Genomic DNA, 27564 nt, shown 5'->3' with positions numbered 1-27564 from the left:
TGCTGCTGCTGCTTACACGCCGAGTTAGATCCCACGGCCGGCTGCGGGTTGACCCCTTTGCTGCTGTGCAAGCTGCCCGGGGGAGGGGGGGGGGGTTCCTTGTCGCCGCCGCCGCCGCCGCCGGTTGCGAGGCGCCAAGGGAGGACAAACCTTCAGCTGAAAGCGGTGCCCGGGGGAGCTCGTTGCTGCTCCACGGGAGTGGTTTGTGTGCCGTTGCGGAGTTGCTGATGACAACGTCGTGTTCGTGGGGGTGAGGGTTTGTATGAGGCGGACAGCTGAACGCGGCGTAGCGAGCAAGCAGCACTTGTAGCAGGAGTTCGGCCCCTACCGAGGTGGATTTCATTCGTCTGCAGGACACAAGAGCAGACCGTGGAGGGGGGTCCCCGAGTGGTGGGTTGGGGGGGGTTGGTGGGTCCGGGGGGGGGCTGTGGACAAGATACTCGCGACAGAGGACTCGGCGTGCGCAGCAGCAGCAGCAACAGCAGCAGCGAAGATGCTGTCGTCCAGAGACGTGGCGAGTGAGCTGGTGGTCGACTACATCTCCTACAAGCTCGGCCAGCGCGGCTTCGCGTGGCGGGCAGACCCCGTCGCTCCTCCTGACCGCGCCGACGGAGCCGATCTTGCCGACGGCGGCGGCGGTGGTGGCGGTGGCCTCGACGGCGGCGGCGCACTCGGAGGCGGCGCCGCCGACGCCGTCGTCGGTGGCGTCGGCGAAGTTGGCAACAACCACCAGCGTCACCTAAACCACAGCAACCACCACAGCAATCACAGCAACCACCGCAGCCACCGCAGCCACAGCCACCGCCATCACCTCGGCGACGTTGACCCGGTCCAGAGGGCGATGAGGGCGAGCGGGGACGAGTTCGAGAGGCGCTACAGGAGCGCCTTCGCACAGCTGCCCGCCCAACTGCAGGTCAGCCAGGCCACGCTGAGGGCCCGCTTCTCCGACGTGCTGGACGAGCTCTTCAGAGACGGCGTCAACTGGGGCCGCGTGGTCGCCTTCTTCGCCTTCGGCGGGGCGTTGTGCGCCGAGTGCGTGGACAAGGAGCTGCCCGGCCTGGTGAGCAGCGTCGCCACGTGGATGACCTCCTACCTGGAGGACCGACTGCTGTGGTGGATCGACGATAACGGCGGATGGGTGAGTTGCGCCTTGGCTTTTGTCCCCACCACCACAGCGTTGTCTCTCATCCGTGGTGATGACGGTGGTGGTGGTTGTGTGATTGCTGGTGGTTGTATTGATCTTCTGTGTGGCTTATCCACGTGCTTGTTTGTAATGTCCTCCCCGTCTCCTGTCCATGATCAATGAGTACTGTAATGTAATACGCTGCGTGTTACTGTCCCCTGTAGTGATCAATCGGTTATGTAATATATTGAAGGTGAAACATAGACAAACCTCGCTGACAGAATTCACATTTAAGTCGTCGTGTACAGAGGGCTACACAGTCGCAATGTCCTCCAAAAAAAATCGCACTTAATACACCAAGAAAAATAATGCTTTGGATCTGTAAAAATTTGCTCAAGTCGTATTAACTGAAACGTAAAAGTGGGTATATGTTATCCTATTTGAATGAAAACGAATCGTCGATCCCAACATTTTCCTCTTGAGCCTGGGTTGAGGGCTATGAATATGACTTTTGTACAGAGGGAGGGGGGGAGGGCATGTTGTTTGTACAAACATAAGGATTATATTTCAACATGAATCTGGCCATAAGTGACACCGAATCCAAGCTTGTCCTTTTCCCCCTTTGTTGAGCTGTCACGGTGACCACCAGCACCTCTGTCCTAGTCTCCTTGTGACAAGAAAGCTCCCTTTGCTGTGTACGCGTCATCTAAATTCACTGTAGCCCTGCCATTTTGCTCTGGAGTGAGATGCATTTAGTAGCACAGCTGAAGGAGAAGGCGTGTGTTCAGATTTTAGGCATTTGCTTCAAACTGACTGGCAGAGTTGTGGTTTGTTACAGAAGGCTTTGATTTATGTTGCCCCTACCCACCTTTATTTTTTTTCCTTCGTGTATGTATTTAGATTCAAACTTTCATTTCCCCTTTAAACAGCGTGCGGTATAGAGTCTTCACACAAGGGGCATTTGCCTTCAGTGGTTCCATTAGGAAATGCAGATTTTATTCATGGCATTGGTTGTGTGTACATCATTTTCATTATTTAAAATTAAAGACATATATTCGAACGAATGTATTAAATGCAATATTTTGTAATTGCATTACTTTAAAAGCCTCTGAAGCACTGTCTGGAGCACAAACCTGATTGCTTTTGCATTCGCATGGTCAATATTCCTGTATTTTGCATGTTCACGTTTTGAAAATGCTCAGCATATTTTATTTTTTTCTATCAATTATTGCTTTATTCAAGAACTATGCTAAGCACACTTGAACAATGCTAAGCACACATAAGTGAAAGCAATTAGCATACTCTCAGAAAACAGGTTTCCAGCTGCATAATGGACTGAAAATAATTCAAATGTGGAAAAAAACACATTGGTGTTTAGAACTTCAGAGTGGTTGTAGCACTGCAAACATGTTCAGTGGTTTTTGCCTTAACTCCAAAGCAACATGGGAAAAGCGTATTGCTCCGTATAATTTGAATGTTTTCAAATGAATTGTCCACGACATGCATAGACAAGCGTTGGTGCCAGATGGTACAGCATTCACTGCACAGAGCGGTGGGACCCTCTTGAGGCTTGCCTGTCCCAGTGAGAGGCCACCCTTGCGCGCATGTGCCAGCGCTTGCTGGTGGCTGTGTCATCGGCCGTGGGATGACACGGGATGCACGCGCGTGCACAGCCTCAAGGTTTGCGTTCTGCAGACCTAAACGCCGTTGTGCTTGCTACAATTTCCACGCTGTTTGCACAATTTATCATTTCGCTGGAGTTCATTGTGGCTTAAAAATTTAAAACTGCACGGATATTGTAACTCATTAATGAATTTGCTACCGGCAGCATTTTATTTGTAGTTGTGAATGCAACATGCGATTTTATTCTCATGTTTTTGCTTATTCATTGACATATTTGGCCAGGAAGCAGTGGCAATGCGGCTACAGTAGTTATTGGCAACTCGCAAATATACAAGCATATATTTAGTTTCTTTAATTGGATTAAATAATTGACAACGTTTGAGCATATGTGTGGATCGCTTAAATATTGGACTGCATTTTTATAGTTTGTATTTTATTCTTTAATTAATTTGTTAAACTACTGAGTGGTTCAAAATTGTGGCCCCTACAATATTTTGCTGAACCAAGAGGAAAGCTGTAATTATTCTATGGGTCTTTCGGTAAAGCCACGTAGATAGAAAAAAAATATATATCAGGTGAAGACAATTGCTTGCGTTGCGATCGAAACGTCGTGATATTTTTTTTTATAATTTTTCTATCTACGTGGCTTCACCGAAATACCCATAGAATATGTATTCCTGCAGTCACCAAAGCTTTAAGTCAAGATTTAAAGCTGTAATTTGCAAGCCTTATTAGTCATGAGGGCCTTTAAGCAGGGTGGGTGTTTTTCATTGGTTAAATAATTTACATTCTTAATGCCTGCATCCAAAAGCAAACAATGGGGCACATACCAATGTTGAGTGCCTTGTTTTTCCCGGAGGAACAAACCCAAAATTTCCCCTACCCAAAGCGGATATGCCAACCACAAGTCCGTTAGCCTGGTCAAGAACGCTCAAGTGTGCCTTGTCGCTCACATTTTTGCCAAACAATACCGCAAGGAGATATCTGGTTGCGTTCTTGCTGCCCACATTGCAGCTTTGGCAGCACGATTATTTAATTATTTAACCGCAAGGTTGGGTTTCACCCTCCTGGAGAGATGGGTCCTCAAAGCCATGCTCCGTTTTGTGCAGTGACATTGTCAACATAGGGGTGGTGTTTGAACACAGACGATTTGCTCGCACTCCCTGTTGCGGTTTGCAGACACACCAGCCTTCTGAGAGAAGTCAGATTCCAGGTGAATACCGAGCAAAATTGTCTGGTAGCAGACCTAAAATGTGAAATGTTACTTCCTGTTTTAGTGGTAGTCGTAAGGGCTGTGCAATAGGACAGATTGCTTACAAGCCAAGTTTTGAATGCCAAGCATGGGATTAAATTGCAATCATATAAACGTACAGCAATAGGGGTCAGCTGGGTTTTTTTCCGTGAGCACCCACATCAGGTGTGTGACCATTAAAGCAATATGATACATAGGGCTCTGTGCTTTTCACATTAGGGCTATCTATTGGTCAGCGCATGACGCGCACTAGCTGGAAAACCCAGTCTGACTCATTTTATGCGGCACTGAATAATATCGATGGTATGTCAAATCTAGAGGCCATTTTATGGGGTGTGGAATGAAAATGAAATTGAGTGACTATCGTGGTTGGCATTTCTGGGAATAATTCCTCATGAAAACTTCCACCTGATTCAGTGTTATTTTGTTTCTGTATTTGAAGACACATTTAAGGGCCAGGCATTGAAAAAACAGTTAATGTGAATGTATCATTAATTGTAAAGATTGTTCTGTATTTACTCGTAATTTAAAAAAAAAAACATTAAACTTTGACAATATTTGTTTTATTTTGCTCCTTGTCCTTTGCCACTAATGTACAAGAATTATAAATATAGAATAGATTTTCAACTTTCTTTTTATGCAATGTCTTCATTCTTTTCTTGTATTGACTGTGACTTTAAATAAATAAATCGGGTAATATTCTCACTTTCTAGCCGCTTTTAAAACGCATGTACCTTTTTTTTGTGAACGAAAGCTGCTGCCTCGGAGTTTTCTGCACGAGATAAAAAAAAAGAAGAGGAAGATTAAAGTTCAAGGCACACACTTTTGAGAGGCACTGGTGTACTCGTGTAATTGGGTGCCTGCAAGATGTCTAATATAGTAGCTAAATTATAGGTGTGTGTTTGGATGGTGGGCACTGCTTATGATAAAAAAAAACATTCACATAAGATATGTTATAATGACTACAATGCAAATGATATGTCGAAAGTACAATAATACATTAGCTGAAAACCAACTTGTGCCAATCCACCCAATTTTTTATTTGTCTAATATTTCTACATTATTTAATTTACCTCTTGATCTTAAACCCACTGTTTTGGGGAAAATATATTTCACATGCCTTTGATTCCTTGGTTATAAGTTCCAAGTTTGTCACACAATGAGTCATAGTTGTGTAGGAAGTTCTGGACAAGATGTGCCCCCACGCCACCCACGCCTGCCCCTCCGCCCCCCGCTTCCTTCGTGTTTTGCACATCTCTGATACACACGCGGAAATCCCGCACCCATGGGCTCGCCGGATGGCAGCCCCACATGACATATATATGATGGCCTCGGAAATGAGGCCATATTTAAATGAATTTGTGCAGCAGTCGTATTAAATAATGTTTAAAAAAAATTCTCAAAAAAACTATAAGCCCCCCTCCCCTGCTTCCTTCCTCTGCTTCCCTGGCAAAAAAAAAACACGCAAAAAGGCATTCCAGAGGCATGACTCATTCAAGGACCATTTCCAAGAGGCTCATGTGATGCTGGGGTTCTTCGTCTGAGATGCAGACGTGTCTTCGTGTGCGCTTTTAAGTTGTTAAGTGGCTAGAGGAGGAGGGGGGTACAAGTAAGCGTGCCGTCTGCTCAGAATATTGGGTTGATGTGTCGCCAAAAAGATGGGAGGCACTTTTGTCATTCCACGTGAGATTCATATCCCTGGGCTAGTAGCCTGGTGTCATGTATTTGTAAAAAAAAAATACGAGGGGTTAGGCAAGAGAGAGAGAGAGAGACCTGTGTAAGAGCAGCATTTAGGAGAGTGAAATCTAAACCGTTCTCGGAAATAATTAAATAAGTCAATATTTTGGGTCTTTGAACACTTGCAGCTTTAACGAACACATTACTGCATCTGACTAACGTAGTGAGGAAATAATTACCGAATCAACTGTTATGACAATGAATGCAGTGTATTTAAATGTGTGTAATTGTGACCAAGATTATACACAAAGCCACTGTGGTCTGCTAAAGCGTCATATTCTAATACAAAAAGCCAACATATTTTGGCAAACCATTTCAGCACTTCCACGCCTTTCTGTTGCTGCTTAGTGATGAATGATGTTTGTGTTGCATTGAACAGTGAAGGATGAGAACGGAAAGTTGAGTTCGCTTCTGGATTTTACATTTTCCCCTTGGCCTCAAAGCTGTATTGAAAAATCAATGTAACCAAATAGAGTCTCTCCGAGAGGTCTTGTTGTTTTGCTTTGAGGGCTATATTTTTTCCCTGGTGCCATGTGTGTGCCTGGTGCTCTACCAATGTGTCGTGCCTCGTGCATTTTGTCCAGTGACTTGGGGAGACATCGGCGTGATTCACTCAGCGTCTTGTGCCAGCCTTGACATGATTACCCAAGCTTGCTGGCAGTCTCCTACACACTGGGTGCATTCACCTTATGTGTGTGCACATTCTCACGTGTTAATGTGCAATACAGTTGGTGCATTATAAAATGAATGAAATATATATATATAATTCCAGCCATTCTCAATCCACTAGTGGATGAAGGACCACCCACCCTACATCTATCACGGGAGTGTTTTTCTTACCATACTTCACTCTGGTGAGTACGGGTTGGTGAAGGGGAGGGGGAAGGCAAGATCAGTTGTGATACCACTCGCCACTGATTTTATCCATGGCCAGGAATTGAACTTGGGTGGCCAGGTTCATACCACTACTCCACCCAGACGACACTTTATGCAGAGTAAAATTGGTTAAGCACCGTACAAGTTGAGTTTAAAGGTTTTTATATAGGGAAAACTTTTTAAAAAGCTACGTGGTGGACAGCAGGGGGCAGTGCAGCAAAAATACTGTACACAGTTGCATTGTACTTCTGTGGTCACGTATATGTCGCCCACCTTCAATCCGCACCGACCAACGTGGTGAAATATGGTTAAACAACTCTCACCACTCGCACAGCGTGGGGAGGCCCTCATCCAGGAGTGGATTGACACAAGGACTCTTGAAACTAGAATGGAGTCATACTTATCGATGTGTGCTTTTCGAGTGCGAACATACCAGTTACAATTTAGAATGTGAATTTACAACGAGGATGATTCTGTGCATGATTATGTTTAAAAAATATATATAATCTTTTATAGCCCACCTTTGTACCTTTCTATAAATAAAAGGGAATCAATATATGAATGTGCCAGAGTTTAACCATTTTATAGCTTTTGTATAAAATGTATATTATTTATTTTGTTTGAATAGAACACATTTATCACTGAAATTAAACAAAAATGCTGCTCTCACAGCCGTAGCCCATTAGGAGGAGGCTACGTTACTAAGTGTTCCGCCAACATGGACTTATCTGCAGTGCCACTGGTGTGTACAGTATTCCAGCACCCAGAGTCAATTGCGCGCTTTCTCAATGTCACCTTTTGTGCACCTCTGCACACGTGTGTTTAGTTAGCGCCACAAATTTATATTTTTTTGCTGGCCTCCGAATTGCACGTCCACGTCCTCTCCTCCATGTGGCTGTTTTCGTATACGTTGCGAGATGAAAAGCAGATTCATCATGGGTCTGTCGTTATAGCAAATTATGCATGAGGGTTAATCGTCTCAAGATATAGTACTAACACAATGATATAATTGCAAAAAAAATGGTTTTAAATATTTAATTCATTTAAACGTATGTGAATTTTCTCACCTCATTGATTCAATTCATTTTTCTAATGTAGGGTCCTAATTCAGGATAACAATAGATTATAGTTTGTACATTGTGATAAATGTAAAGGGAACACATGGGCCCCTTCCTTACAACATATATACAAATGAAATAACATTGATTTGTTACACAACCGATATTATGCTGTATCTTAAGTTTAGAAATTATACGAATAAATGCATCGTTTCACACCTCGTATATATGGTATGTCTTTATACTGAAATTCTTATCAAATTATTAATATATAGAGTCCTTCCTCAAGCCAGTGCTGGATGAAGGCATCCCCAACTGTTGCCAATGGGAGTTATTTGACCATAATATACCAGTCTGCGTGGGTTGGTGAGGGTCCAAGGACCGGTGCAGATATCACTCGCACGCTGACGTTAGCTCTAAGGCGTGAATTAAACTCAAGTCACCGGGTTCACGGCGCAGTGCGGGAACCCACTGCACCACTGCTCCTGCGCACTGATGACATTCGTATGTAAAGTACGCACACACTTGCACTTTTCCTAAAGAAAATTCCCACGGCTCCCTGCCGCGCCTGGCACAGGTGCCATTAAGCCCCGACGATAACGCAGCCGGACAGTAGTTGGGACCATTCCTAATTCAACAAGAGCAGGTGCTTTGGGAGCGTGCGTTGGACAATATGGAGCAAGCGTTGAAAAATAGAAAGCGGCGAGCATTTGAGAAGGCCGGCCTCTAAGTGGCGCGCAAAGCCCGAGCGTGGTCGCTGCGAGATGTCCTCTGTTGGGGAGACCACAGGGCCTTTCCAAAAAAAAAATCACCACCACGGCCGTCGCGTTTGTCCCACTGGTTTGGCCGTTTGGAAAATTGGGCTTAAATCACTTTGCTGCCGTGCCAATTTCATAGGCATTCATACGAGGCACTTTCCAATGCGCACCGATGCCCCGAAGGCGGTGGCGTTTGCGTGGGAATTATTTATTTATTTGTAAGTGCCATGTGACTTTTTGGTAATTTGGTCAACAGAAGAAACAAGGTTCCCAGGCCTAGGAACGCAGAGGAGTGGTTGCAGGTGGGTGAGCATGTACCTGTCATTGCTTTGTCAGTGCCTACCTTATTACAGACTAATTCAGACCTTATTGGTCACCCCTTGCCCTTATAAATCTCAACGTTAATCCGACAAAGTCGCATCACGAGGAGAAACACAAACAAATAGACAAAAACACCTTTTTTTGCCCGTATTAAACTGGCTGTACGCTGTATGGAGCTGAAAACTCAATTTTCCTGCACAAGAATACACGGTTTACCGTATGGGTTGACAGGTATGTGAGCTGCTTTATCTTATAATGTGAATCTTTGCTGTAACGCTTCACGATAATTGTACGCTTGATCCCACTTAACCGTTCTTTAGTTTAAGTGACTCACTTCCGTATTGCTTACTGTCAACTGCTATGCGTCAGTCGTTCTAATTGCATTTATTAAAGCAAGAATGCTGCCTTTATTTTCCTCCTTCCAAACTTCAAGCATGTTCCTCCCAAAAGAAAAACAGCGTGGTCTTTTTTTAATGAGATGCATATGTCTGAATTCACAGCCCAAGATAAAGGTCAGGTTTAAAACAATATGTATGTATAGTATGATACTTCACTATATAAGTATGGTCGGTCAGAAATTTACCTAGAATCACACATCAGCAATTCATGAACAAACCGAAAGAACCAAAAAGTAATTCCTGCAGTCACGAAAGCTCCAAAATCAAGAACAAACCAAAAAGTATTGAAATAACAATATCCCCATCATGTAGGCTTTCGGTTAAGAATTCAATTGTATGTTGAAGTACCTTAGTTACACATATATAAACCCACACGTCCACACATCTTAAAATGCAATAGCTCTCCATTTGCATTCATCGTTGTAAGATAACAAAACTGGAGTTTGGCGTGCGCTTGAACAACCACACCTTGCCTCTTTCTGGGCTTAATCGCGATTTTCAGTTCAAGTCGGCAATGTGCAGTGTGCATGGCGCCATTGTTATTGCATTGGCAGCGTCCTCAGATCCCGAGTTCCTTTTCTCCCATGCAGTTATGTCATGACGCAACCGGGCTCCGATGAGTCGTAGGTGAAATGCTTCCCTGATCTCCTTGTGAAAAGGGCTCGGAGCGGATGGTGGCCACGCGTGCCCTGGGGCATGTGGCTGGTGAGAGCAGAGGGATGAGGGCAGTGCAATCCTAAGATATGCACGTGTTTTAAAACTAAACCCTGCTCGGCTATATGTGGGGATATCAGTAAACATATCGACTTTTATTTCACTCATTCAAAGGTGTTTAAATGATTTTCCACAATGATTCTTTATTGACACCTTAACTTAATGATTTTGCTAGTTGATGTGCTGGCAGGCGAAGCTTGTTTAATCAGCTAGGGGTGACATAATAGGTTTTATTGAAGTAGTAGAAGTAGCAAAGCAACAGTTGGTTTGGAACCTCAAACGGCTTGAAGTTATGACAGCCAATATACTCGCTGCAGAGTTTTAAAAGAAAGCAAGTCTGTTACAAGCCAATCGTGAACGTGGGATTTTTATAGGAGGGGCGGCACTTCCCCGAGGGTGGTTTACACTGGACCAGTATTCGTAAGGCGTGCTGTCGGCTTGCTCAAGTAATTCCCTGGCGGAGTTTCATGAGTGTGGAATGCGTTTTTTTTTGCCTCCGGCTCTGTCACAAACTCCATGCGCGACGCCGTGTTAGCGGGAGTCACGTGCGCGCATAATGTGGCGCTCACGGCTGGCCTGGCGGGAGCATCTGCACGGGAGCTGCAGCTGTGACCGTCGGCCTCAAAGAATATCGCGCATTCTGGGAATCTCCCGGAGCCGCACGCTTCACGGCATGAACCAAAATTTCCACGACTCATGTGGAGTCTGGGATCTCTGGTCTCCCCCCCCCCTTAAAGTTCACCCCCCACTTTATCGGCCACCCCGTCCACTGTGCAGCTGTGCTGCTTCAGCTAATTTGACAACATTGTCCCCCCCCCCCCCCCGTACCAGAATCCCCATCTGCCTCTCTGACTTTGTTACGCTCAGCAGATGGTATGGAGGTTTTTTTTTAATCTTGCAAAACCCAAAAGCGGAAACCATGGCTGGGCCTTTATTTTTCTTTTTTTGAGAGTGCTGTGTGAACGTGCTTCACCGTGGGTGTTTTTAATTTATGAATTGGGCTCCCTGGCACATTCCTCGTGGTGTGCAGTGAGCAGCAGCAGCAGAAACAGCCACGTTCATTGACCGTCGATGGGAACGCACCCCGTCTGGAAGCCCCACTCGTATCCACGCCACAATTAAACTTGTCCAACTCGGCGTGGACGCACAGTCTGATGCCCTGTGGCCAATGTGGCACTGGTCAGTGGTTTTACCAGGAAGGGCCTTTGTAATTCGCTGAAAGTGGTGGTGGTGCCGACACCCCTTCGAGAACATCCGGTGGCTGGTTTCTAGGAAAGCTCAGGCCTCTTGCCCGGCTGCACGAACCAAGATAGGTTCAGGCAGTGCGTGGACTGCGGGGAAGAACTATTTATTGTTTGGTTATTTATGTGTTTATTAATTTATTTATACTCAAGATACCATATTTGTGGGGAGCGTTTAATGTAGGGGGGCGGGGGTATGGGGTTTCTCTCTTGTTGCTGGAGGGTTTAAAAAAAATTCCCCCCCCCACATTTTTTTGTCCGCCCACTCGTGCACACCCACGCTCTCCCTAGCCATCCCGAGCAGGTGGCCGTGGCCAACAATAAAATGCAAGGAAGTTGAGAGCACGTGTTCCTGCAAAATTGTGTTAATTTGTCTACGTCGTTGTTGGAAAATCGAATTGACATTAACATTGTGCACATTTAACTTCAAATTTTGAACGTCTGCCAAAGGTGCATTAGGAAGTTTGCGTGTGCGTGCATAAAAATGGAGAAATCAACCGAACGCAATTAACGCGGGTGGGTTGAGATTTTAGACAATATTTGAATATTATTGCTTCTGCAGATTTCTCTCAGTTTGCAGATTTTTTTCTTTCCCAAACCTCACTCCGCAACGACCCCCAGCCACCGAGACCCCAAACACCCACTCGTAATCCAAGCACGCACCATCAGATTATAAATGCGCAGCCTGGGTTCATTCCCTGCCATCTTGCATACAATTCTCAATTTAAACAGCATGTGTTTGCTTTGTGGTTGCAGTAAGAAATGTGTTAATGCACAACAGATATTTAGATTACGCCATTAACTCACGTTTTCAAAGATTTTCCTTGCATTGTAAAATTTCCATCTGCTCTATGTGCCTTGTTCATTTCTGAACTTCTGAATTTTGCATCTGTCTTCTCTAAAGAAAACAAATCATCTGCTGTAATTGGCCATTGATGGTTACTGCATCGCGCACTTTCAGATGCGTTGCTGCGGCCGTCTAGAATTCTCTTCCTTCCGATATTAGGAAGCTACTGGAGCTATGCACTTTTAAATTATCTAGATTGGAAACGAATTTCTTTAGGACTGCTTTTTATATTTAGTTTGTTGTCCTTCCCCCACACCTCCGATTAGGACGGTTGACTACGTACGTTGCGAAGTCCTGTAACAACGTATCAATTATATTATCAACCAGTGAAAAAGCAAGTCCTGTGCTCGCGATAGATGCAGCCAGTCGTGTAAATTATAATTAATTATTTCTGATTCATGCAATGTACACCAACACCTTGCCAATTGGCGGGGGTTACGGTTCCTAAAAGTAGCCGCAATCGGCAAATGCGCGATCCGCAAACGGCAAATGCGCGATCCGCAAACTCAAAGGCATCAATGGGAAAACGAGGGTTTGGTTCACAGTTCATAACACGACACCACCACCCTTTTGTTTTAATGTTACCTTAAATGAACCCAAACATGAATCAGGGAGTTTTTGTGATGCAAAATATGATTCGTTTTTTCTCTGGTGTTAAATATAACTTGTACAATAAATGTATGGTATGAAAAAAAATGTGTAGAGTAATGGGCTGCACACGTAAAAGTAAACCTGAAAGTAAAGAGAGGGTTAATGACATGTACCGTAAATATGCAGCTTGAAAAAAAACACATTCCTGCGGAGGGAGCTGGTAGGAACGTTGGGTTGCTCGGTCAATGGCCAGGGTCAACGGCGGCACCACGTGGTGTATTCCGCAAATATGCCCGACTGAGGGCGGGCACAAGCCGGCGTGAGTAGGTTAAACGTTGAGTTTTATAAGGGCACCACGGGGTGACCAGCCCCTCCCCACCCAGCCCCACCCCCCACCCAGCCCCACCCTCCTCATCCAGCCCCTCCCCACCCTCCCCACCCAGCCCCTCCCCACCCTTCCCACCCTCCCCTCCCACCGCCTCCCACCCCCCACCCAGCCCCAACCCACCCAGCCCCACCCTCCCCACCCAGCCCCACCCTCCCCACCCAGCCCCACCCTCCCCACCCAGCCCCACCCTCCCCACCCAGCCCCACCCTCCCCTCTCCACCCAGCCCCTTCCTCCCCACCCAGCCCCTCCCCACCCAGCCCCTCCCCACCCAGCCCCACCCCTCCCATATTTGGATGCACAACGGACGGACGGACACAATAATCCCCTGTGGGCTGGTGTAACCAGGAGGTTCCTACCAGTAATACTTTTACCTACTGTGAATGACGTTGCTGACGTGTGTATTCTTCTTTCGCAGCAGCGGCAGCATCATCGTCAGCAGTAGAGTTACGACGCACACTGTACAGGAATCTCGCGATCCGCGTTGAATGGTCGAGCCACGGGGGAGCTTGATCTGCGAATTGTACCTCAATACGTTTGAAGCGAATGGTCAGATCCGCGATGGGGAAAACCCCCGCGATGGGCAAGTTTCTGGTGTATACACAAATTATATCCTCGTGCTGTATTTAAGCTAGTCAGGTCGCACGACTCGGCTAGCAAGACGGAAAAAAAATTGGGAGTAGAAATAGTAGTAAACACAACAAAATGCACCTATCCTTGAACCGTAACCCCCGAAATCATGATAGTTGAAGGTTGAATTGGTGCGCGATTGTTGGTAACCTCTTCCCGATTGGCTGCATCATTTACATGCTTTTGGTGGGCAGGGCTTATTCATCAAAGGAGCTCAACACATTGTCAATAAGACCGTGGCCTTAAAAGAAAAAAAAGATATATTACTGTATAGTCCATGTGCTATGAAATATGCGGATTGCCTTTCATGTTGCCTGTTATATTTATTTTTTTCTTTTAAGGCTACACGGTGTTATTGACGAATGTAAGTTATTTTTTTTATTGTGCTTATGCACCATTGCCAACGCAGCAGCATCACCAACATATTTTTTTTGTTATCAAAGGAGAGTTGTGTGCATGAAACTCGTTAGTACACAATGCTCTGCACCGAGGACCTGAGGCGGCCATTTGTTTACAATGGGTGAAATATCAATTGCGATAATTCTTTTTCACATTTAATGACACCGAAACCGTGAAGGAGAATTAAATATGCATATGATTAAGGTTGCAAAGGAGCTAAGACCGTGTGCTTCTGTTGTCATGCTCTTGTCCATTTTCTTGCCTTTGTGGAATGATCCGGTCTGCCCTTTTGTTCCAAACCAATCGCACGATTGGTAGGCACTGCTCGTACAAAATGTCACATTTTTTTAAATCAAGTGACGTTCGTAGGAATATACAAGTGAAAAATAACAAATAAATCATCTTCTTTGCCATGGGACACCTTTTATCAAAATCTGCAATATTCTATGTGAAAAGACAAGTATTTATAAAAGATGTGGTAAAATCGTTTTATTATTGGTAGGCCCGTAACACTTTTTTGTGTTTTGATGAATTGTTATGATACAGATTTGTGGTTAGGTTCAATAATCAATATTTCCACCATTGTGGTGTATGTCGTGGCCAAAGGACTCACTCGAACCCATTTTATGCTCGTACTCTGAGCGGAGAGCAGTGTTTCCATCCATGATTCGATGCATTCATGGTCAACTTGAGAAGCGATTTTAATCGATGCGTCGCCACGCAGCTACGAGATGGTTCGAAGTGCCCATAACATTCACCATGCTCTGCTATGGATGCGTCTATCATCCCCAATGACTATACTAGGGTCAGGATGGGTCGAGGATTAGGGTAAGTCCAGGATTTGGCAGCTTGAATCCACATATCCACATGCCTCATGGGGAGCCATTTTGTGCTGTTGCTGCTACCCCATTAAAATCCCAGAATTGCATTCTTTTTTTACGTGAAAGTATAACTTGACGCCTCTGTATTTTATGTTTTCTCTTGGATAGTGAACTTTAAATGATCCTGTGAAATCATTCACAAGAGTAAGACATACTGTGCTGTATTTCATCCCAAATCCAAAATTTTAACACAACACATTGGAACACAACATTATGAAATAGTATTAATACTAAGGGTCCAACGATTAATTGATTTAACTTGATTATCATATTCACTATATACACCGAATTATGCGTGTAAGAATCATATCCATTGTATGTAATGAGTTTTTTTCATCCCTGCAACCACTAGAGCCACTACCATCCACCCACCTTGTGGGAAAAACGTTACTGTGTGATGCCCAGGTCTGCCGTCTTCTGAAGAGGTACCGTTTCAACAGTGAGTTTTCAGCTAATTAAGTAATGCGCTAGCACTGAATTATACCAACCTAAAAAAAATGCCCCATCAAAAACCATGACAATAATTGCATACAATGCTTCGGTACTCCTCCATAGTCTCCAGTCTTCCAGCAGCCTACGTACGCTCCATTACCGTTTACTGAACACACGTTGGTGACCTACAACGTGACCACTAATCGCGACACACAACTCTTGCCGGCTTTTTAAACGTTTAAGCGTCTTCGCGAATGTGTCTTGTCGTAGCGCCCCGGGCAGCAACAGCTGCGGCCAACCAGCAGCGGCCTCCTGATAGCCCGGTTCAATGTGCCACGCGCGCAGGACCATATTGTGGCCACTTGCAAACTCATTCTGCACACACTCTGTTATTGTCGTCAACTATTGTCGTCTCGTTGAGCTCACATTCTTCTTCGTATCCTATAATGATGTAACGTAGCCTTATCCAATCCTCTGTTGGATGCATGCCTCCCCGCGCCGTGTTCGTCACGTGGGTTGTTTGACCATGCTTCACCACGCTGGTCAGTGTTTGGGTCGGCATCACTCAACGTTGGTCTTAGGATGACCAGGAAATCGAGCGAACCCCGTGTGTTCAATAACCGCTGGAACGCCATCGCTCCCACCCCTTGTTGTAAATATATATTTAAAATATGGTGCAATAAGCTCAGCAAAGGGGCTTTTGTGAAGGGCTTTCACACTGAAGAGTATTTTGTAGTGGAGCTTGCAATAGCATGTCATCGATATCAAAACTGGCATCGCGTGCAATTTTTTGAAGGCCTTCCTGATGGGAAACATTGATGGCACATTTTCTCATTGTTGATTGCAGCAGCCTTTGGCCATGAACAACAGTAAGCAAATTATGTAGGACAAGAGTACATTTTTAATGCGCGACACTCACTTACTGACTGGCAGTGACAATTATAAAAATGCACAATAGCTGTCAGCCGGTTTGACATTCACAAGATGGTAAACCAGCATATTTTTGGTCTGTACGTCACGGCCAATGACACTAATCAGTGCCATTAAACAGAATCGCTTCTTTTGTTGTCATCGGTTATCTCTAAACAAAGGAGCGTTTCACTATGGGATATCGTACTCGTTTTACTGTACACGAACGAGGATGTGAGTAACTGAAAGTCTTTATTGTGTCGTTCTATTTTAAAATGTCACGCTTTTATATGCGCGGGATGATCTCGGTGACATTTAGCTGCCATGCAGCCAGTTTACATAAAAGGATCATGTGGCCTTTGTTAGGATATACATATAGTAAAAGGTCACACAAACACCTATGTAGTATCCGGTGTGCCCCGATAAGAATGGCAAATGTTTGGCTTGGACGCAACGCGGGCAGCAGCTGTGGGCGCCGCGACGCGAGCACGTGTCTCGGATGTGCCAAAAGTTCATTCATAAAACGCAAGAAAGGCTGCAGTTAGTGTATCGGAAAAGGTTCGGGCAATATCCACCGCGGCGTGTTTACAGACGCACGTCCAGGCCGTAAAGTACAATCGGTTGGAGATTAAATGAGCAAAAAAGCAGGCGGTGGCCATGGCGTTGAATTTTAATTGTGTATTTGCTCCTTTTACTGCCCTGGGAAAGCTCGCAGGATGTTTTCTGCAACTGCCTTCGGGTTGCACAGCGTTGCGTGGTGTATGTGTATGTGTGCATGCTGCATCTCGTGAGTGGCAGTGTGCAGCTGCCTGGGGAGAAATAAACCGGAAACAAATTTATTTATTTTAACGATATCATACATGTGAACAGCACAGGATATCCTCTTATACATGCACATCCAAATGCATTTTCAAGGTTTTATTGTGCGCTGCCAAACACGCATCGTTAGCACCGCGTGGGTTTCCGCGGTTTGAGCTGCTGTACAGCCCACCGATGTCCCCCGTGTGCTCGAGGCGCGGTGACCGCCGATGTTTCAGCTCGACATTCTGAAGGAGCTCCCGCAGCACGTAGGAGCGAAAACGTCGGACTCCGCGTCCGAAAACAACTCGCCGTACACAGTTTCGAGGACGCATCGAGGGGACGAACTTAGCCCACGCACTCGGTGCTCGCCACCAAACTCTTTTGGTCACCGTCCTTGGGCCCGCTGCCGACCACTGACCACCCCCGGACTACTCGCCAAGCGCTGGTGTCCGCCCACAGGGACAGGGATCCAGCCGGCATGAATCACTGACCACTTAGCGAAACGTGACGGAGGACTTGGGGGTGCATTGGCGGTCAGTGCCTTCGCTTTGACGTGGCCCCACATGTGGAAGGATTGCCGTAAGATTGCAAGCAAGAGTGTGTGTTTTTTTTCTTTCCACTCCCCCCCCCACACACACACACAAACATCAAAGGGCAGGACCGCTGCTCTTTAAACACATGCATGGCAGTCTGGGGAAAGCTCCCTTATGTATTATGCATGTTTTTTGTTTGTGTTAGTAATGCGCATGGGTGTGTGTTTATTTTTTCGCGTGCTGTTGTGTTGTCTAAGATGCTTTGCCGGGGATGCATGGTTTGCTGTGTTCTACTGCCGCTGCCTTTTAACTGCGCGTGGGGTCACTACCAACATTGCACTTCATTTGTAGCGCTCTGCGAGGGGAGGGGGTGGGGAGAACTGCATTGACTGTGACATTTAACATTTTCATGCAAAAGCTGTTGTTAATATTGAGGTTACATTTGAAATGTGTACCACATGCAGCTGTACCAAAACACGAAATTAATGTATTTTATGAATAACGGTTGATATTAGGCCACGTGGACTAACCCAACAATCGATGGTGAATCATAATATTGGCTTCGAAAATCTGCGTGTTAAGTTAACTGTCGTAATTGTGTCACTTGCAGGGAGTTGCAGTCCCAGTGTAGTTGCAATGTTATCTCTCAATGCTGTTTCAATTGTTATTACATTTGACTCCAGGTCTGGCTTTAAAGCATAAGTGCTGCTTGCCACATCAGCCATACGTCCATACATTCCCGAGTCAACAAAACCTTATTTACATTTGCATTTAGAAAAGGCACGGGTAGCCAATGCCAGACTTTAAGGCATTAATCCTCAGGCATGAAAGACAACGTGGCACTTTTTGTAAAGGACAGGGGATTACCCCAGTAGCCCAGCATCAGGTAAATAACACGCTAATTCACTTCATTTCCACATCATCTGTGAACTCCTGAGGTGATATTGAAAGTCATCTTTACGTTTGCAAGGAAGACTGTGGTTAAGCAGGGGCAGATGTTATTTATTTTACATTCTTGCTCACAAGTGGGTCATTTAACACAGTCAGCAGTTCGATTCCCATAGCCGCCTCAGTAAATCGTGTGGCATGAGCTCTTCGCTGTCTAAATTGATGTTGAAGACCCATTGATGCACAATTGTAGCATTTACACATTTGAATCCATATGCAACAAAACATAGTCTCATCCTTTGTTCATTTATTTTGCATATGTTTTTTTTTGTGGTAACCGATTTGTCCTTAGAAGATGTCCCAGCCATTATAGCCTCCTCTTGATAATTATTAGACCGACAGCCTCTTGTCCCACACTCTTTCTGATCTTCATTGCCCTCCCCCCCCTCCCCTCCACCACTCTAATTTGCCAGTTGATCTGCAGGCTCTCACGCTGGTCGTGTGCCCTTATCCCTTGCAAGATGCGTGCTCAGTCTCAATAGGTTTTCACCTGGTTAATTGTGAAGTCAATCAATGATTGTGGAGCCAGGCAGAGCAGCTGGCGGGATCACGTGTCCAGTGACACCCCTGCCCCCCCCCCCCCACGGCTTTCCGAGTGACATTTGACCCCCGCGCTTCCGCCGCTGCTGCCGCCTCCCCAGTGGTGGGCACGGGCTTCCAGACCCACACCCCCCACTGCCCGGTCCGTTGCCGGTCCGCCGAAGGTGCATTCGAGGAAAAGGGATGCGGGCAATCGCACCGCGACCGCGCTGCCTACGCATCGGCCACGTCGCCATGGTTGCAGCCTCTGGGGCTGCGATTACGCGTGAAGTTTCCCAACCTGCTGAGGGTTACTGTACGAGGGCTTGACGTGAGCTCGCTGTTCGGGACGCGATGTGTCCCCCCTTCGTGCTTTGATTGCGGCCCCCCCCCCCCCCCAGACTCTCCTGCCAGAAGAAGGCACGGCGGAAGGAATTGGCTTTAGCAACGTTTGCGGTTTTGTTTTTGACGTGGAGGAAATGTGTCGCGCCTATCGGTGGGGTGCATTGTGCCACAGGTGCACACGCAAAGACAGATGCGGTCGAGGTCTGCCTTGATCCTGGGTAGACCATTTGGGGCAGGTCCTGCACGCCAGCTTGGCATGCAAGGGTGTAGTGCAATGGGTGCTCGTATCACCCCGAGTCTCTATGCTGATGACACTTCCCATTGATGCGCGTGGTACGAAGTCGATGAGAATGAAACTGCACGGATTCTGCACGTGCGCGTTTCCACGTCCTTTTATCGCGGGCAATGCAGCGGCATATGAACGCTGCACTGTGCAGTGCCCACAGAGGTTTCAAAAACACGAAGCAGACACGCGCATACCGATGAACGTTGCACATAATGGCATTCCAAATTCCGAATACTGTATGCGGCTTAAGGTCTTACCCCGATGGGTTTGTTTCTGCTTTCGTGGTACGACATTTGCATGTTTTACTTCATTGCCTAACGGAGATAAGCCATCGCTGGGACTACACGCAAGCTAAATGTTATCGGGCAACATCCCGCTAAGCGTGCAGGCTGCGGTGTTCTGCACAAAATTGTAAATTGAGCCAAATTGTGAATGTGAACGCATGGGTGCAATGTTGCATGTAATTACATCATTCAGTAAATTAACTGTAGCTGTTTAACAAAGTGTATAAGTAGGTGCTTTAAGTAGAATATGTTTTAAGGTAGCTGTAAATAAATATCCAAGCATGCCTTTCGTGCATTGCGTGCAGAAACTTGCATGTGGTTTTCTGCTGAGATAAAAATTAATATTGCTTGTGTCCATTGTTTACTATTTTAAATATAGATCTTGGTCTTGCGCGTATTATTTGTTAACGTTTGTATCACTTTGTTTATGCACTGCTATGCCGGTCATTGAAGTTGTTTGACCATACTTCACCATGCCAGTCAATGCAGGTTGATGAAAGGGAAATCCCAGAAACCGTTTCAGATATCACTCACTCATCACCTGTTAGCCACGGCAGGGAATTGAAACCGGGTTGTTTGTTTAAAAGCACACTGGGCATTGTACGCTGAGTTAATACACTCTTCTTGGCTATTCCTCTTGCATTGCGTGCTTTCAGATGCGCTTCTGTGGCCGTCTGGAACGCTCTTCCATCTGATATTTGGAAGCCACTGGAGCTATGCACTTTTCAACATAGATTGAAAACTCGTTTCTTTCGAGCTGCTTTTTGTGTTTAGGTTGTTGTCCTTCCCCCCCAACGCCGCACCTCCGCTTACCACGGCTGCCTACGTACGGTGCGAAAGAATTGCGTATATTTGTTCCGCACGCTGTCGTCCCAGTACGCGTGCGTACCGTACACGTGCGCACGGTGTAATTGACGCACGGTGTGGGAGACGGAGTGTGCCTACGGGAAGGCTCTTTCCCCCGCCATGGTTAATTCATAGGGCGTCCCGCACATGACTCGCTCCCGACAATGGAGTTGCCCTAATGATGTCTCTCAATTTCCAGCGCTGTAATAGAAATGATCATTACAATCTTTCAGTCATTCATCGTAGTGGGGATGACATGTGCTGCCTCTTGGCACTTTTTTGCCAGGGGCGAAATGTCTTTGCGAAAGGCCATATATGTATTTTTAATAGCATTCTTAGTAATACGCTTTGGAAAGTGTTCATGTATTGCTATACATGCAGAGGCAATGGTAGGAGACATATGTTGTCATTAGGCTGATATTTTGGACTATAGCCCTGTATTAGAGCTGAGGAAATTGGGGAATTTTAAGGTTGTCAAATTAACAAGTTGCAATCTTGCCATTATTGAGCCACTTTTTATTTTATAGACGTGAAGTGTGCATGTAAATGAGTAAAACATATAGAAATGAAGCGATTACATTTTGCATTAACAGATGTAATTGTCGAACTGCATCGTGGAAAAAAAAAACAAGCTATAATTATTTGCTACAATAATTGTTACATCAGCAAGACATGCGCACAACGATCCGCGCGCACACGAGGTGAATATTTGCACAACATAAACCTTATCACTGCCACACATTGAGAGGGCCTTAGCCAACCTCCCCCAGCCCCCGCTACTTTGACCAAAGGCCATTGCAACCGAAGCCTCGTCCGTAGGTCTAACCAACACGTTGATTACAACGTCACTCGTGACCACACGAGCCAGTGACTATGCCAACAGTGATGTCAAGCGGATGTCCTCGCGTGCACATGTGCCCATTTGGGCATGTGGCGTCTCCCGCGTGCATATTTCCCCTTCTGTTAAGAGGCTGGCGTGCCTCTCCTTCGCGCTCAGAGGCCACCACCTCATTTGAACCACATCTCTGGTCAATGTTTTTACACCAATTGGAGTTGTCATATTTACATCCAGTGTCTACAGGGGACATTTTCATTTTTTGCGGTTTTCTTTTTCCGTCTCGGCCTTGTTTTGCAACAGGTTCACGAGAAAACGACAGTCTGTTTGTCACGTGACTCTTGTTGTGCGGCCGATCATACAAATAACACGGGGGGTGATGCGGGGGTGGTTGGTTTACCCAATCTGGATTGCGGTGACACACCATGACACGGGCCGTTCGTTCAGCGGTGCCGACTCCAGTGACTTGCAAACTGAACTTGATTTCGCTCGTGCCCTACCCCAGAGCTAATTGTTAGCCCGCTAGTTGACGAGTGGCCGGCCTAAGCACGACTGTGATGTGGAATGCCTTCGGGTGGGGCGAGGCGACTGCGGTCTATTTTTACATTTCCTTCCCTCGGGGTATTTGATTGCTGCGCGGGCCCCACGGGGAGAGAATTTTAACTTGGCACAAATATGGGAAGTGTTCTCCTTCTGCCAGATGCACACGGAGGCTACCTCCGGGCAACGGGAAGATTTACAGTGTACCTTTTTACGATTCTAGATTTGAAGCTTTCGTGACTGCAAGGATCCGTACTCTTTGGTTCTATTCGGTAAAGTCACGTAGGTAAAACAAATTGAAATAAAATGAAAGAAACAATTAAAACACGACTTGGTGCAGCGATTTTGCTGTGACTCGTCCCACCTGAAGGCGGAAGCTTGCTTTGCCTCCGAAACGTGGTGTTTTAATTGTTTCTTTAATTTTATTTCAATTTATTTCAATTTGTTTTACCTACGTGACTTTACCGAATAGAACCAAAGAGTACCTTTTTACGGTTTGCCTCACACTTGCCGGTCGGTGTCAAAAAGAGATGTGATGAATCCTGCGCTTGGATGGACAGTACTGTGCTGTGATTTCATTCATGAGCACTGCATCCATATTGGAAATTATCTATTAATTGTATCTGGTTTCACTTCTCTCTCATCTGTCTTCTCCATTGCTTTCTCATTTTTGTCGTGAGTTTTGGCGTTGATTTCTGCTCGAAGGTTTCTCATGTCCATGCTCACTTCCTTCACTTGGTCTCTCTGCCACTGACTAAATGATCTCTTTCTCTATCACATCACTACCTCCTTCCTACTCAAGCACTTTCCCTTCTGCCTTCTAATTTCCCTCCTTTACATTTTGCGATCTTTCCTGGCTGCCTCACTTATCTGGGTCATAATTCTTTATTTTTTTACTTATTTTATCTGTGAGAGCCTCACCGAGCCTCAAAGAGTTCTGCATCAGAATGTATGGCCAATTCTATTTGGAGGAAACCGGAGTGCTTGGAGAAAACCCATATTTAGGAGGGGACTTCTCAACGATCTATAGAGATGGGTTGACAATCCCACTTGCTGTACTGCCATTCTCCTGGACATTGTGTAGCCCAGTGGATTTCGACATTTCGCAAACGTGTGCGATCCACTCACCCTTGCCTCTGTATTTTTATTACTCCTTTGTTTTTTCACCTTTGAAGGGTTTATCTGTTAATAAATAGCAACTCCTGGTTACACGTTTATATTGCATTTTAAGACCATTCATCCAGAAACATGCTTAAAACTAAATTTCTATCATATGGCCGCAAGGTGTGTAACTCCGTCTCCAGCTATCAGTCGCTCAATCCCTCTGACCTCTCATTCTCTGTGCTATCAAGACAGTGGCCGTTGCTTCCCCATACTCTGTCTCTGCTAGTACCGCGGTATCGATGAATGCGTTTTAGTTTTCGTTCTTCACGCTTGTTGTGCAACGATCACTACCAAACGCACTGTCCCCGGGATTCTCGCCTCCAAAAGAGCTCGTTTCAAAAAGGTGTCTGGCAAACCAGGCCACCCCCCCCCCCCCCCCCCCGGCTACAACCTTCACAACTCGCCTCCTTGTGCCCCCCACCCCGTCCCCTCGCTCCCGCCACCGAACAGGACGCATTTGTGCAGCTCTACGGCAACGGCGTGGGCACAGATGCGGCGCGCTGGGGGGACACCATGTGGCCGTCGTTGCAGACGGTCATCGGCGTGGCGGCTGTGGGCGCCTGCCTGACCTTCGGAGCGCTATTCACGCAGAAGTGACGGCCGCTCTCCGCCGACTCAAGCCGCTCTCTTCGCTTTCGTCGCAGACCAGCCAGACCCGCAGCCACCGCTGATGGACGATGCAGGGACCCCCCTTCACCTAGCCCCACTCCCTTCTCCTCGCCAACGGTGCCCCCCCCCCCCCCCCCAAAAAAAAAAAACACCCAACGCTGTAAATATTAAGCGAGGGACAGCAGGAACTTTCCGTCGGTTGAGAAGATCTTTGAATATTTATTAAGAGGGCCTCAACGCACACACCGCCTGTTGGATCTCACGACATTTGATGCATTCCAGAGTGGCGGCAGAGATGAATTTTTGAGAGGTGGATGGTTCGTGAGCATGCGTGCGGGGGCAGAGAGGGAGGAGGGTCCCTTGCGGGTTTGTGATCTCGCTCGCAACCTCGGTCGTCGCGTCCTGCGGGGCCCGTCTCTCACGTAAATGTACTGTAACTGTGTCCGTGGACGTGACCGTCCGGCCACCTTGATGGGTCTGCATCCCGAACCAAGGGGACTCTTATTTATCAACTTGCAATTCAGAAGCTGCTCTTTTTCCAACACCTGGGTTCGTCATTTCACAAGAAAGCACTTTTTAATTACCGGTCATGTCGCAAAACTAATTCTTTATCGAGACAACATCTACCGTTTCACTGGTCAGTGTGTGTAACTGTTATGTACAGTGTGTGTAACTGTTATGTACAGTGTGTGTGTGACTGTTATGTACAGTGTGTGTGTGACTGTTATGTACAGTGTGTACCTGTTATGTACAGTGTGTGTGTGGCTGTTATGTGCAGTGTGTGTGTGGCTGTTATGTACAGTGTGTGTGTGTGACTGTTATGTACAGTGTATACCTGTTATGTACAGTGTGTGTGACTGTTGTGTGCAGTGTATGTAACTGTTATGTACAGTGTGTGTAGCTGTTTTGTACAGTGTGTGTAGCTGTTATGTACAGTGTGTGTGGCTGTTATGTACAGTGTGTGTAGCTGTTATGTACAGTGTGTACCTGTTATGTGCAGTGTGTGTATCTTGCGTACAGTGTGTGACTTATGTACAGTGTGTATCTGTTGTGCACAGTGTGTGGCTTATGTACAGTGTGTATCTGTTGTGTACAGTGTGTATCTGTTGTGTACAGTGTGTGACTGTGTAGCTGTTGTGTACAGTGTGTGTGTGACTGTTATGTACAGTGTGTGTAGCTGTTATGTGCAGTGTGTTTAGCTGTTATGTACAGTGTGTGTGGCTGTTATGTACAGTGTGCATCTGTTGTGTACAGTGTGTGTGTGACTTATGTACAGTGGTGTGTATTTATGTTTATTGTTATATTATGTGTACACAAACAGATGCTTTTTTATTTCAGAGATTGCATAGTATCTCAGTACCCTTCAGTTAATGCCACATTTTAAAGCACAGTTACAGTGAACTCATGTTGATTCCAACTGTTTAAACAGAGGCTAAGCTCACGTCACGTTCTGAAGGCTCAATCCAGTGAACTTGAAAAATCAACTCGCCAATTTCGGTTCCTGTGTTTCGTACATTTTGAGACATTTATTACCTTGCATTTGTCCACCTTTCTCCGTGACACACGGAGCAATCCAGTAGGTCATCCAGCAGGTTTGGTAAGAAAATGTCACACATCACTTTACAAACTGATTTATTTTTTTTATTCAACAAAATCGAATGCTTGTACAGTAATTCAGTAAAAAGGTGTTGTTTGCATATCACATTCGATGTCTGTTTGCCAATTCTGGATGCAGCTTCCTTCACATGTGCATTGTTACACTTTGAAATGTGGTGTTCCCATTTCAAACACTTTTTCAACAGAAAGCAATACTATCTTTAAACAAAAACACACAAAGAATATGTTTTTCTCATTGCTGCAATCAGGTTTATATCCTGAGTTATTAAATGTTAAGTGTGGACATTTCAGTGACAAAAGGCCACTGAGACATGGTCAGTGATTTTACGCTCTTATTTTCTCGTGTACATTGTGCATGGGTTGTTTAAACTCCCCGTACAGGCTGTGGACATTGGTGAACTGCTGCACAGAAGCACCTGCAGGTTGCTTTAATACTCTAGTCCATTATATCACTTAACAATGCTGCACGCGGTCTGAGACCGTGGAAGCTTGCCGATAATCTTTGTGACCAAAAATCAAAGCACTTCTGGATTCCAGATGTGACACTGCCTTTTATTTACTTTCGTACAAGGTTGGGATTGTCGGGCGCAGAGTTTGGTGGTTCATATTTTCTTCGTTATTATTTATGCTTAAACAAAAAAAACGGAGCTGACTTATGAAATCGAATAAGCTGAGAGATGCTTTTACAAACATGTGCAGGTCTTCAAAGCACGTGTGGTTTTTTTTTATCAAATATTGTACCACTCTAAACCAAGTTTTGTGTAGGCCTCCGAGGATAAGAACAGGATTTTTTTTTTGTTCATTGATGGAAAGTTTGAAAAAGAAAAAAAATACTTCGTTTCTCCAGGCCCTTTAGTGCCTATCCTAGCAATGCAAGTAGTGTACGTGCAACCTGCCGCAGAGAACGCTTGTGTGTGGGACTTCACTTAAAGTGGCAGAAAGTGGCATCACGGGATTGAAGGGGCCAACGAGAGACGTTGGTGAGAGAGAGAGAGAGAGGCGTGGTCCATTCTGGGTCCTGGATTAACACCCTTGCAAGCACCGAGCTGCAAGCAAGCAGCCGACCTACTTAATGTACTCCACGTTGTTTTGTGCTGCAGATTGATTTGTCTTCTGTTCCACCGCACCGTTAAAGCATTGTGGTCTTTTTTTGCAGTGGCCGTCAAAACCGATCCCCTGCATTGCGCTTGGCCATACGTCCCCTCCAGTTTCTCCTGGCATGTAAAAAAAAGTCCCGTAGTGGAAACGTTCGACGATGGGGGGGGGGGGCGGGTGGCTCGTGAGTTCACGTCGTGGCTCGTCGTGATCTCTTTCGGCTAAACGCTTGCACGGGGTTTGGCTTTTATGCTCCTTCATGGAACCCCCAATGCCTTTGATCGTCACGTGGGACAGAAGAGCTCCGAGTGGTTTCTTTTTTTAAGGTCCCGTTTATTTTTTGTTATGTTAAACTTAAAAAGAAAAAAAAATATGAATGTGAATGTGTTGATATTTGTAGCTCAGTATTGTTAAGTTACTTAGCCAGTTAAGTCACGTATTAAAATGGTTGTATAACGATTTTAACATGTTCTGATATGAAGAACTTTTTTTTCTGCTCTTAATTGCTTATCTTCTCCTTGTGCTTCTGTTTGTAGTTGGGAAAAAAAGAATTCCTGTTTAAAACGTTTACGCACTTTATTGTTGTGATATAAAATTTCCTTTCACTTATCTCTTTATTCTGTGCAATTTAGTTGTCTGTTATGTGTCACTAGTAGCTTGATGTTTTATGACCATGTCCTCATTTGCAGTATTTTAAAAGTATTTTAGTCCGCTTTATTTCAAGCTATGTTCAATGTGATTTCATTGTTAAACATGAATAAATGGAGTTAAAATAGGAACATTTGTCGCCAATGTCCTCTTGTGCTCTCCCTTTCATTCTTTCCTGCCCTATCTCTGTCTTCAGTGTCGTGTGTCTCATTCAGCCATGCCTCTCTCATGCATAAAATACCACCTTGGTTGTAGACAGAGTTGATGATCAGGCTGCATAAGCCTCTTTCCAATAAAAAAAAACCCAAACAGTGCAAA

At 45.6% G+C, this 27564-nt stretch overlaps 1 protein-coding gene across 1 annotated transcript; it reads left to right on the top strand.

The window, feature by feature from the left end:
- The first annotated feature begins 416 nt into the window (after positions 1-416).
- On the top strand, positions 417-27564 carry LOC116944150 (bcl-2-like protein 2). Its single transcript, XM_032957625.2, has 2 exons — positions 417-1138; positions 23728-27564. Exons 1-2 carry the CDS (start codon positions 494-496, stop codon positions 23872-23874), a joined length of 792 nt encoding a protein of 263 aa, XP_032813516.1. The 5' UTR covers positions 417-493; the 3' UTR covers positions 23875-27564.

The sequence above is a fragment of the Petromyzon marinus genome, chromosome 20 (genome assembly GCF_048934315.1).
Source record: "Petromyzon marinus isolate PM22_M1 ecotype Great Lakes invasive population chromosome 20, UKy_Petmar_22M1.pri1.0, whole genome shotgun sequence".
Lineage (NCBI taxonomy): Eukaryota > Metazoa > Chordata > Hyperoartia > Petromyzontiformes > Petromyzontidae > Petromyzon > Petromyzon marinus.
Note: the sequence above shows the minus strand (reverse complement) of the source record. Positions and strands in the feature narration are given on the sequence as shown.